We start from the raw sequence: 12,835 nt of genomic DNA, 5'->3' as shown, positions 1-12,835 counted from the left end.
TAGGATGCAGGCACTGTCTTAGGGGAGGGATGCACGAGGCCACTCAAGCTAGAGGAGACACACAAGGAAGGATGGTGTCGTTTATGACAAGTTTACGACAGGGCATCAGAACGGACAGAGGCCGGAAGTCAGGGCACCAGACACAGACGGGGGGGGGGGGGAGACAGGGCAGCACAGATTTCTGTTAGAAGTGATGCCACAACTCCTCCTCCACTGTTCACCCAGGTGGAGTTCCTATTCCCAATGGCTTAGAGGTGGGGAGTCCCATTCCCACAACAGAGATTTTTCTGAGAGAACATGCAAATGTAACATTTATTAAGTATTACATTTTATTTATATTATCCTTCAGTTCCATTAGGGATTACACAGTTTTTGTAGATCAGCCCAGGAACCTAACCACATGTAGATTACGTGGGGGGGGGGGGATATTTACAAGATTACAAACTGTTAAAATACAAGTCATTCGTAAGTTAGAAACCACTTACATATGACCAAAGTGGCATTAATACGTTGAATTTGGAAATACGCTTCTTCTCCCCTGACATTTTAAGGTTGTCTACTCTGAGAATATGTCTTCTTCAAATCGAACATTTTTTTTAGGTTTTTAGCATATGCAAAAACAAGATCATTTACAACTCTTCTGAAGGTGAATATTATAATCATGAACCGTTAAAATACAACCACCAGTACCACCAAACTAACAGATGAATAGAATTCTTAGAGAAAAGCCGACGAGGACAACAGGCGTCACAGCAGACTGTTTTCATTAATTTGGGACTTACCAGAACTTCTCGTAACTGTCCCAAAGGCACAGAAAGTTGATTGAGGGCTTTGTCCATGCCAACCTAAAGCAAAACCAGGTTGGCACAAACACATCACGATAAGGAGTAATAATGACGTATCTATTTAACAATCAAAGCAGTACCAGATTTAAATTATTTTTTTTGGCCCAACCGTATTTTGCTATATAACTAGCTAAACAACAGAAGTGTTATTTGGCCATTAATGTTCTTCATAGAATATGAAAAAATCTGTTGAAATACATGAAACTATAAAAATAAGGGAAGTCATGAGAAACGAAAGTTTCCTTAAGAACAATTTGCCTTTAGATGACATTTTAAATGAATGTGAAAAATTTTCACAGAAGGTGATGATACTCAGCCAGCTGATGTGAAAGTCTGACGGGCTACGTTTCTCTTAAACATTATTATAAGCCTTGAGAAAAATAGAAATTAAACAGAAGTAAAATTTTCTAGGTTTTTAATCCTATTGGGATATTTATCTTAGTGGTATATTTCCCAAAAGCAAATGTGCATCATTAATTTTAATGCTTCTTGAAATTCCCACGGAGCTGCAACTTTCTGTGCTTCTCTGGACAACAGATTTAAAACAAAATGAAGCATCAACAAGGAGACTTTTCTGCCAAGTAACAAAATCCAACATTTCTAAACGGCTTTTACAAACAATTGATAAGCTCACTGCAAATCATTCTTATATTGTTATAAAACCAAACTTTTAAAATATCAATATTGGCCAATGTTCCCTCAACCTAGCTCTGGCTAACATATACCTGGGAGTAAATTAAACATTGCAAGAGTGGTGGACATTTGCTCCTACAAATTAGTCTAAATCAAGGAAGACTTCAGGGTAATCACTTAGCAACTAATAAAACAACCCCTTGGGTATTATCATCCTTTACTTTTCACTGTTGACTAATGAATTTGAAACATAATCTAACTAGAGCAACCTTAAATGAATAAAAACTAAAACAAACAAAAAAATGTATTCCAAAAAGTTTAGTTCTTTTATTAATGAAATTGGTAATTTCTTCAAGTTTCTGGTGGGGTTGGTGGGGTAATCAACTGAAAGGTTTCTAAAAACTCTGCCCTTTTAATAAATATGAAGGAGAGAGAAAGTGTGTGTGTGTGTGTGTGTGTGTGTGTGTGTGTGTGTAGGACTTGTGAATTTCAGGTTTACCAAGTTTGTGGAAAGGTTGACAAAATCTGCATAATCCTTGTTGATGAGCTCCACCATGGCTATTTTAAGAAGTTTATAGTAGAGTTCCAGATCTCCTCTTAGTTCCTCCAGCTGGACATGCTTCCTATAGTCAGACACAAAGTGATCGACGTCAAAATCTTCCTGAAAATCAAACCAGAAAGAAAAAAATGATTGCAATGATACCACATTTTACATAGAAAAATAAGATCAGAGAAAGAATAAGAGGACGTTTACTGCAGGGGAACACACACAGGGACATCAGGGGGTCTGCTCACTTCCTAAGATTATGGGAAAGGGGGCCCCTCACCAAGACCATTCTCTCCTGTTGCCTAACTCTACAGGTATTTTATTTCTTTTAATTATACATTTCAAAGAGGCTCTTCTTAAAATAGAAACAGCTTTTTCTTCTTAATTTTAAAAGTAACAAATGTTCACTGTCAAACTTTCAACCAACCAAGAAATACTTATGTAAGAGAGAAAAAAAAATCACCCACTCTCTAATGCTCTGCAGTTAAGCACTGTTAATGTTTATTTTTCTTCACTATTTAGCACAGCGATTCACATTCTTCCAGACTTTGTTTTGGTCTTTCCCTTTACTTTTTTTTTTTTAAGATTTTATTTATTTGAGAGAGAGAGACTGAGAGAACAAGTGGGAGAAGGGGCAGAGGGAGAAGTCGGCTCTCTGCTGAGCTGGGAGCCTGATGCCAGGGTTCATTCCAAGACCCTGAAATCAAGACCTCAACCGAAGGCAGACGCTTAACTGACTAAGCCACCCAGGTGCCCTAGTCTTTCTCTTTAAAACATAAATTACTTTTGGGGTGCCTGGCTGGTTCAGTGGGTTAAGGCCTCTGTCTTTAGCTCAGGTCATGATCCCAGGGTTATGGGTTCAAACCCCGCATTGGGCTTTCTACTCAGCAGGGAGCCTGCTTCCCTGTCTCTCTCTCTGCCTGCCTCTCTGCCTACTTGTGATCTCTGACAAATAAGTAAATAATTTTTAAAAAAATAAATATCAATTACTTTTTAAAGAAACTGACATATAATGGACACATGTTAGTTTCAGGCGTACAACATAAAAATTCCATATTTTTATCTGTTGTGAAATGATCACCCTAAGACTAGTTAACATCCATCACCAAACATACACATTTTTTTCTTGTGCTAAGAACTCTTAAGCTTTAGCAACTTTAAATATATAATAATATAGGGCACCTGGGTAGCTCAGTGAGTTAAGGCCTCTGCCTTTGGCTCAGGTCATGATTCCAGGGTCCTGGGATCGAGCCCCACATCAGGTTCTCTCCTCAGCAGGGAGCCTGTTTCCTCCTCTCTCTCTGCCTGCCTCTCTTCCTACTTGTGATCTCTGTCAAATAAATAAATAAAATCTTAAAATATACATATATATATATATATATATATATATATATATATATAATATACTATGCAGCCATCAAAAGAAATGAAATCTTGCCATGTGCAGTGATGTGGATGGAACTAGAGAGTATGCTGAGTGAAATAATCAGAGAAAGATAATTATCAGACCATCTCCCTGATATGAGGAATTTGAGAGGCACAGTGGGAGGTGTGGGGGTAGGGAAGGAAAAAAAATGAAACAAGATTGGATTGGGAGGGGGGCACCTGGGTGGCTCAGTGGGTTAAAGCCTCTGCCTTTGGCTCAGGTCATGATCCCAGGGTCCTGGGATGGAGCCCCACATCAGGCTCTCTGCTCAGCGGGGAGCCTGCTTCCTCCTCTCTCTCTGCCTGCCTCTATGCCTACTTGTGATCTCTGTCTGTCCAATAAATAAATAAAATCTTTAAAAAAAAAGATTGGATTGGGAGGGAGACAAACCATAAGAGACTCTTAATCTCACAAAACAAACTGAGGGTTGCTGGGGGGAGGGGTGTAGGGAGAGCGTGGTGGGGTTGTGGACATTGGGGAAGGTATGTACTATGGTGAGTGCTGGGAAGTGTGTAAGCCTGACAATCCACAGACCTGTAACCCTGGGGCTAATAATACATATTTCTAATAAAAAATAATAAAATAAATATACAATAATACACAGTATTATTTACTACAGTCACTATGATGTACATTACATCCCCAGGGCTTATATTATTAACTGGAAGTTTATACCACTGGACCCTTCATCTATTTCCTCCACAACCTCGCCTCTGGCAACCACCAATCTGTTCTCTATGACTTCATTTTGTTTTGTTTTTTAGATTCCACATGTGAGGGAGATCATACAGTATTTCTCTTTCTCTGTCTGACTTATTTCACTCAGCACAATATCCTCAAGGTCCATCCATGTTGTTGCAAATGGCAAGACTTCCTTCTTTTTATGGTTGAGTAATATTCCATCGTATACACACACATTTTCTTTATCCATTCACCCCGTTGGTGGACACTTTAGTTATTTCCAAGTCTTGGTTGTTGTAAATACTGTGATACTCACTACTGTGAGTGTGAGTCTTGCTGGCCGCTAGAGCCAGGTGATCTAGAGGTATACCCTGGGTAGCAACTGCAAACCTCGGGGCATCATACGAGCATTCAAGCTCCTTTCCAGGAGATACCAGAAAGCAGAAGCGAGGCAGAGGGACAGCGCAAAGATGGTACCCATCAGCTCCATCTTTGGAGAATACCTTACTAGGCTCCTAGATCCATGTTAAATGAGATGCCTGCCCCTCAGGGCTTTAAGATAAGCAAATGGGCCTCTTTCACAGAAATCTGAACGCATTTCAGTCTGCTGCTTCTGTGCTGAGTTCCAGGGTGGGTCAGTCTACTCGCGCGACTGCTTTAAGAACTCTTTCTCAGTTTGCTATAGCCTTGTGGGTCTCATGGGTGCAAGCTCTGATGGCTTTCAAAGCTGGATGTTTTGGAGTCTTGTCTCTTAGATGTACATCTTGAAAGTTGGGGTGCCAGAAGTGGGGCTCAAAGCCTTTACTCCTCAGGGAGAAGCCTGGGGTTGTGAGTACCCTCTCAATTCCAGGTCGCTGTACCAGGGGTGGGGTTTATGGCAAGAGTGATTCTTAATTCAACATAGGTTTTTTTCCTTACTCACCTAATGTGTAGGAGTCACTCAGCTAGTTGTAGGGTTTTTTCCACAGGAAATTTTTCCATATGGAGCTATAGATTCAGTGTGTATTTCATAGAAGAGATGAGTTCAAGATCCTCCTATGCCACCATCTTGAATGGAAACCCCAGACCTTCTCTATGTATGTGTGTAAACATACACACACACACAAATATTCATGCTCTTCTAAACTATTTCCCATCTACGGGCACCTGGGTGGCTCAGTGGGTTAAGCCTCTGCCTTCGGCTCAGGTCATATCTCAGGGCCCTGAGATTAAGCCTCACATCAGGCTCTCTGCTCCGCCGGGAGCCTACTTTTCCCCTACTTTTCCCCCTCTCTCTGCCTGACCTCTCTCTCTCTCTGTCAAATAAATAAATAAAATCTTAAAAAAAATTAAAAAATAAAAAATAAAAAACCATTCTATTAAAAAAAATTTCCCATCTAAAAATATAACTTGAATGTCTTTACGTAAAACACATACATTTCTATTAATATTTTATGTGCATGCTGAGTGTCCCATTGAACAGATGTTCCAAATCTTTCATAACCTATTTCCAAGTATTGGTCTCACAGGATTAGCTATCCTGTGTTTCCCCTTTACAATACTGTGATACCCCGGTAGGCTTATATGCTTAGAGGCAATAAATTACTATCTACTTCCCCTGTGACTCTGCTACTCCATGACCTGTTTAGTCAGCAAGAATCAAATGTGATGATTCCCAAACTAGTTAAGGACACCTACACTTACTTCGTAATTATATAGCTTCATTAAACACTATGTAAACCAACAAAATATGACTGCAAAAAAAAATCACTATTCTTTTGAAAACTAACAGAGCTATTTTGGAAAGATTTGATACAAAGAAATCAATAAGAAAATTTTTGCTAAGTTAGGTATGGGTGAGATGACCACGTACCAGGCAGGAAGGGAGTGATCACAGGATTCTCACTCAATTCAGTTAAAGAAACTGAAACTGAATGCAAAAAAAGACAACATAGAAAGCTTTTTTTAAAAAGATTCTTTTTATTTATTTGAGACACAGACAGACAGTATGAGCAGGGAAAGGGGCAATGGGAGAAGGAGATTCCCTGCTGAACAGGGAGCCCAATGCGGGACTCTATCCCAGGACCCTGAGGTCATGACCTGAACCGAAGGTAGATGCCTAACCTATTAAGCGACCCAAGTGCTGTGATAACTCAGAAATCTAATCTGCAGGCCAGTTTCCAAAGAAAAGATCTGGCACTGTTTCAATGGAGAATAAATGTACATATATTTTTTCCAAATAAAATGCTAAAAACTGTATATACCATTCCCTAAGAGTACTTGTTTAAACTGACTTTCTTAGTTAATCAACCAAAGACTGACCCTGCTAGTGTCAGAGAGAAGGACTTCATACCAAACCGTAATTTCACAGTCATCTACAGAAAGCCACCTGCTTCTTACACTGGTGACCAAATTAGCCTGGACCTTTCTCTCCTGAGACCATCTCAGACCTTACATCATAGTTAGGTAGTACATCACGGAAGGGGGTCTTTGTTCATAATCCTGGCCATCCTACTCACCAACTGTATACCTTTAGGTCGATCACTTTCCCTGCCTCAGTTACACATTGTTGAAGTTCTTGAACTTCATGATGGCATTCTAAATTGTATAACTGGGGTGCCTATGTGGCTCAGTTGGTTAAGCATCTGCCTTTGGCTCAGGTCATGATCCCAGTCTCTTGGGTTTGAGTTCCACATCAGGCGCTCTGCTGAGCAAGGAGCCTGCTTCTCCCTCTGTCCCTTCCTCCTGCTCCCGCACTCTCTCACTCTCAAATAAAATCTTAAATAAATAAATAAATAAATAAATCATATAACTTAGCCTCAGTGAACAAATGCTATTAGGTAATATTAGTACTCAACTCACCATTTATGCATTTGTTCTCAGATAAACAAAAGTTGCATAACACATGACTAAATAACTCAGAACATCTGTGAATACTGGGTTAGGCAGCGTTTGCTGTGAAAAGCAAACCCAAACTCACAGTGCCATAATAGAGACCCATTTCACTTAACCAAGAATGGTTTTACTACTTTAGGAATGGTTTTACTTTATAGTGTAGATTTCCCAAGTATTCAAAAAGAAAGTATTTACAACCCATACATTTATGGTCAACTGATTTTTCACAAGGATGCCAAGACCATTTAATGGGGGGAAAAACAGTCTTTTTGAGTGCCTACTACTGGGACAAATGAATATCTACATGCAAAAGGATGAACTTGGAACAGCAACGTCACACATACACAAAAATATAACTCAAAATGGATCAAAGATTTAAATGTAAGAGTAAAAACTGTAACACTCAGAGAAAACAGGTGAAAATCTGTATGACTTGGGATCGGGCAAAGCTTTTTTAGACATGATACACAAAGCAATAAGAAATATTAGATAAGCTGAACTTGATCAAAATAAAAACTTTCGTGTGTCAAAGGACACTACGGAGAACGTGAAAAGACAACCCACAGAATGGGAGAGAGTATCTGCAAATCATTTGTCTGACAAGGACCTAATAACCAGAATATGCAAATATACTCTTAGAACTCAACAACAAAAAGACAAATAACCTAATTTAAAAACAAGCCAAAGACTTTTGAATAGACATTTCTCCAAAGATGATACACAGATGGTCAAGAGCACATGTCGGGATGTTCGACATCCTTAGTCATTGGGGAAATGCGAATCAAAAGCACATGCAGATGCCACGTCACACCCACTAGGACAACTATGGTAAAATAAGAAAAAGAAAAAGAAAAAAAAAAGAAGAAGAAAAGTGCTGGCAAGAAGGCGGAGAAGCTGGAAACCTCCTGTATTGTTGGTGAGAATGTAAAATAGTGTGGCTAAGGCAGCAAACAGCTCGGTAGCTCCTCAAGAAGTTACACACGTACAATTACCCAGCAGTTCTACGTCTAGGGGTATGACACCGACAGAACTGACAACAGATGTTCCTGCCACAAACTGTACATGAATGGGCACAGCAGCGCTGCTCGTAACAGCCAAATGAGTATATACCCAACGTCCATCAACTGATGAATGGATACATAAAATGTGGAAGAGCCTCTTACACAACCATAAAAAGGAATAAACTGTTACATGCTACAACACGAGTGAAGTCTGAAAACATTCTACTCTCAGGTTAAAGGAAGCCAGACACAAAAGGTCACGTGTTATACAATTCCACTGATAGGAGATGTTCCAGAAAAGGCAAATCCATAAAAACAGAAAGTAGATTCATGATTGCCAGGGAATAAGGGGAGGGGAGAATTGGAACCAAGAGGTTTATTTTTCGGGTGATGGAAGCATTCTGGAATTAGACAGAAGTGACGTATGTACCATATACTTAGTAAATATACTAAAAACCAGAGAAGAGTACACTTTCAAATGGCAACTATTATGCTTTGTGAATTATATTTTGATGAAAAATGAAACAACTTAAATATCAACAAGTTAAATGCTAGAATACATTAAAAAAAATCCAAAGTAACACTAATCACAGGAACAATGGAGTAGCTACATGAATTTCAGACAAAGCAGATTTCAGAGAAGGAAAATTATCAGGCATAAAGAGCAGCATTACATAATGATAAAGAAATCGACTGACCAAGAAGACACAATTATCCTTAACGTATGTGTGCCTGATCAACACAGGTGAGACACAACCTAACAGAACTGCAGGGAGAAATAAACAATTGCATTATCACAGCTGGTGACTTCAACACTTCTCCATCAGTAATGGGCCGATCCAGCAGCAGGGCAACAAGGATCTGACAGATGTGGTCATTCAGTCCAGACATGGCACACTCAACACCACCATCAATTACCGTACAACAGACGTACACAGACAATTTCGCCCAGTAATAGTGCAACACACATTCTTCTTAAGCTCATATGGAACACTCATCAAGACAGAATAATTCTGGGCCACAAAAGACAACAAATTTTTAAAAATAAAAATTATACCAAGTATGTTCTCAGACCACAATGGAATTAAAAATCAGTAACAGAAGATAGCTGAAGAAGTCCAAAATACATGGAGATTAAATGACACACTTCTAAATGACAGGAGACCAGTCTCAACAAAATACAATGTAGCAAAATGTGTGGAATGCTGCTTAAAGGGAAAATATAGTACTGAATGCAAATATTAGAAAAAAAAAGATTAAAGACAATAATCTAAGCTTCCATTTTAGGCAACAACAACAAAATCAAATCTAAAGTAAGGAGGGGCTCCTGGGTGGTTCAGTTGGTTAATCATCTGCCTTTGGCTCAGGACATGGTCCTAGGGTCCTGGGACAGAGCCCTGCATCAGAGCTTCCTGCTCAGGGAGGCTGCTTCTCCCTCTCCCATTCCTCCTGCCTTTATTCCCTCTCTCACTGACTCTCTCTGTGTCAAATAAAATCATAAAAAAAACCCTAAAGGAAGTAGAAAAAAATAAAAATTAGAGCAGAAATCAATGTAATTAAAACCAGGAATTTTTTTTTTAATCAATAAACCCCAAGTCTGTTTCTTTGAAAACATCAATAAAACAGATACACCCTTAGCCAGGCAAACAAAGAAAAAAAGGTAGAAGACATAAATTACTAATATCAGATGAAAGAAGGGAGGGCTACTGCTAACAATCCCAATCACTGTAAATTCAACCAAACATTTATGGAATACTACACAATTCTCTAAAATCTCTTCCAGAAAGTAAAACTACAAGGAATACTTTCTAAATCATTCTAGGAGATCATGATTACCCTGACACCAAAACCAATACTACAAGAAAAGAAACTACAAACTAGTATCTCTCATGAACACAGACACAAAAATCTTCAACAAAAATTAGCAAATAAAAGCAAACACTATATTAAAAAATTATACACCAGGATCATGTAGGATTTATTCTAGGTATGCAACATTAGAAAATGTTCAACATTAGAAAATCAATGTGATCCATCATATCAACAGAAAAAAAATCACATGATCATATCAATGAAGGGAGGAAAAAAAGCATTTAACAAAATCCACACCTCTTCATTATTAACCCTCAGGGAACTAGGAATAGGAGGACTTCCTCAACTTGATAAGAATGTCTCCAAAAATCCACAGCTAACATGATATTAATACTGAGAAAATAGAAGACAGGGAATCAAGGCAAGGATGTCCCTCCTACTACTACTATTCAATACTATACTGGAAGGCAAAACTAATGAAATAAGGTAAGAAAAGGAAACAAAAGGTATACAACCTGGGAAAGAATAAAACTTTGTTCACAGATGACATGACTGTCTACAGAAATTACAAAGACTTCACACCCCACACCCATACCCTCCTGAAACTAGTCAAGTGATTATAGCAAGATTGCATGATACACAGTTAAAATACAGAAGTCAATTGCTTTCCAATGATGTATCAGACAAAGGGCCAGTATTCAAAATTTATAAAGAATTTATTAAACTCAACATCCAAAAAACAAAAAAATCCAGTCAAGAAATGGACAGAAGATATGAACAGACCAAAGAAGACATCCAAATGGCCAACAGACACATGAAAAAGGGCTCCACATCACTCAGCATCAGGGAAATACAAATCAAAACCACAATGAGGGGTGCCTGGGTGGCTCAGTGGGTTAGGCCGCTGCCTTCAGCTCGGGTTATGATCTCAGGGTCCTGGGATCGAGTCCCGCATCGGGCTCTCTGCTCGGCAGAGAGCCTGCTTCCCTCTCTCTCTCTCTCTGCCTGCCTCTCCATCTACCTGTGATTTCTTTCTGTCAAATAAATAAATAAATAAATAAAACCACAATGAGACACCACCTTACATCAGTCAAAATGGCTAAAATTAACAAGTCAGGAAACAACAGATGTTGGCAAGGATGTGAAGAAAGGGGAATCCTCCTACACTGTTGGTGGGAACGCAACTCTGGAAAACAGTATGGATGCTCCTCAAAAAGTTAAAAATGTAACAACCAAACGACTTAGCAATTGCCCTATTAGATGTTTATCCAAAGTACACAAAGTGATTTGAAGGGGCAAAAGCACCCCAATGTTTATAGTCAAACTATAAGAGCCCAGATGTCCATCAACAGATGAATGGATAAAGAAGATGTGGTGTACACACACACACACATTACTCAGCCATCAAAAAGAACAAAATCTTGCCATTTGCAAGGAAATGGATGGAACTAGAGGAAGACAAATACCATATAGTTTCAGTCACATGTGGAACTTAAGAAACAACAGATGAATATAGGGGAAGAGAAGGAAAAATAGAAACAGACAGGGAGGCAAATCACAAGAAAGTTAACTACAGGAAACAAACTGAGGGTTACTGGAGAGGGGAAAGTTGGGGTAACTGGGTGAGGGGTATTAAAGAGGGCACTTGTTGCGATGAGTTCTGGGTGTTGTATGCAACCAATGAATCACGAAATTCTAACCATGAAACTAAAAGTACACTATATGTTAACGAGATTGAATTTTAATTAAAAAATTTAAAAAGTCAATTGCTTTCGTATATACCAGCAATGTACAAGTGGAATTTGAAGTTAAAAACACAAGACCATTTACATTAGCATACCAAAAAAAAATTAATACTTAGGTGCAAATCTAATGAAATATGCACAAGATCTATGTGAGAAAAAGTATAAAATTCTGATGAAAGACAACAAGCAAGGTAAGATGTGAAGTGGAAAGAAAGTCCATAATCTTGAGGAAGAACATTCAATACTGTTAAGAGGTCAGTTCTTCCCAAACTGATCGACAGACTCAATGCAATCCCAATCAAAATGCCAGGAAGTTATTCTGTGGATACCAACATGTTGACTCTAAAATTTGGATGGAAAACTGGAAAACCAAGAGTCCCAGAGTAGTCAACAAAATATTAAAGAGCGGGGAAAAAAAGGAAATTGAGGATTGCCACCACCCATCTCTAGACTTATTATTCAAGCTATAGTGATTAAGACAGAAGGTGCCTGGCAAAAGAGACAGGTGCTTGGAACAGAGTGGAGAGCCCAGAAAAACATCCACACACACAGGCAAAGGCAACTCAATGGCAAGGACAGTCTTCAACAAATGGAACCGAACAATGGCACATTGATAAGAAAAAACAAACAAATGAAAAGAATAAAAACAAACTTTTCACACCTTTCACAAAACCTAAACGTAAAATGCAAAACTTCTTAAAGATGACATAAGAAAAATGTAGGGATCCTTGGATTTGGCAATGATTTTTCAGATATAAAACCAAAAGCATGATCTACGAAAGAAAAAATTGATGAGAGGGACTTTGCTAAAATTAAACTTCTCTGTAAGACACTGTTAAGAGAATGAAAAGACGGGACACCGGGGTGGCTCAGTTGGTTAAGCAGCTGCCTTCGGCTCAGGTCATGATCCCAGCGTCCTGGGATCGAGTCCCACATCGGGATCCTTGCTCCGCAGGGAGCCTGCTTCTCCCTCTGACTCTGCCTTACACTCTGACTGCCTGTGCTCGCTCTCGCTCGCTCGCTCTCTGACAAATAAATAAATAAAATCTTAAAAAAAAAATAGAGAGAGAGAATGAAAAGACCAGTCACAGAGTAAATATCTGCAAAACACATCCATGGTAAAGGACTTAAAATAAGAAATATAATATAAAGAAGAACTAATTCCTATTCTCCTGAAACTGTTCCAAAAAATAGAAATGGAAGGAAAACTTCCAAACTCATTTTATGAGGCCAGCATCACCTTGATCCCAAAACCAGACAAGGATCCCACC

General features: G+C 38.9%; 1 protein-coding gene across 1 annotated transcript in view; it reads right to left on the bottom strand.

The window, feature by feature from the left end:
* Positions 1 to 12,835, bottom strand: part of LOC131820967 (conserved oligomeric Golgi complex subunit 2-like) — a 40,721-nt gene that overhangs the window by 7,692 nt on the left and 20,194 nt on the right. Inside the window, exons 2-3 of the mRNA XM_059156799.1 lie at positions 1,978 to 2,139; positions 783 to 845 (exon numbers count right to left, since the gene is read on the bottom strand). Of these exons, the coding sequence (XP_059012782.1) occupies positions 783 to 845; positions 1,978 to 2,139 (225 nt within the window). The remainder of the gene's footprint in view (positions 1 to 782; positions 846 to 1,977; positions 2,140 to 12,835) is intronic.

Source organism: Mustela lutreola, chromosome X (assembly GCF_030435805.1).
Source record: "Mustela lutreola isolate mMusLut2 chromosome X, mMusLut2.pri, whole genome shotgun sequence".
Lineage (NCBI taxonomy): Eukaryota > Metazoa > Chordata > Mammalia > Carnivora > Mustelidae > Mustela > Mustela lutreola.
This window is presented reverse-complemented; position numbering and strand designations above follow the sequence as displayed.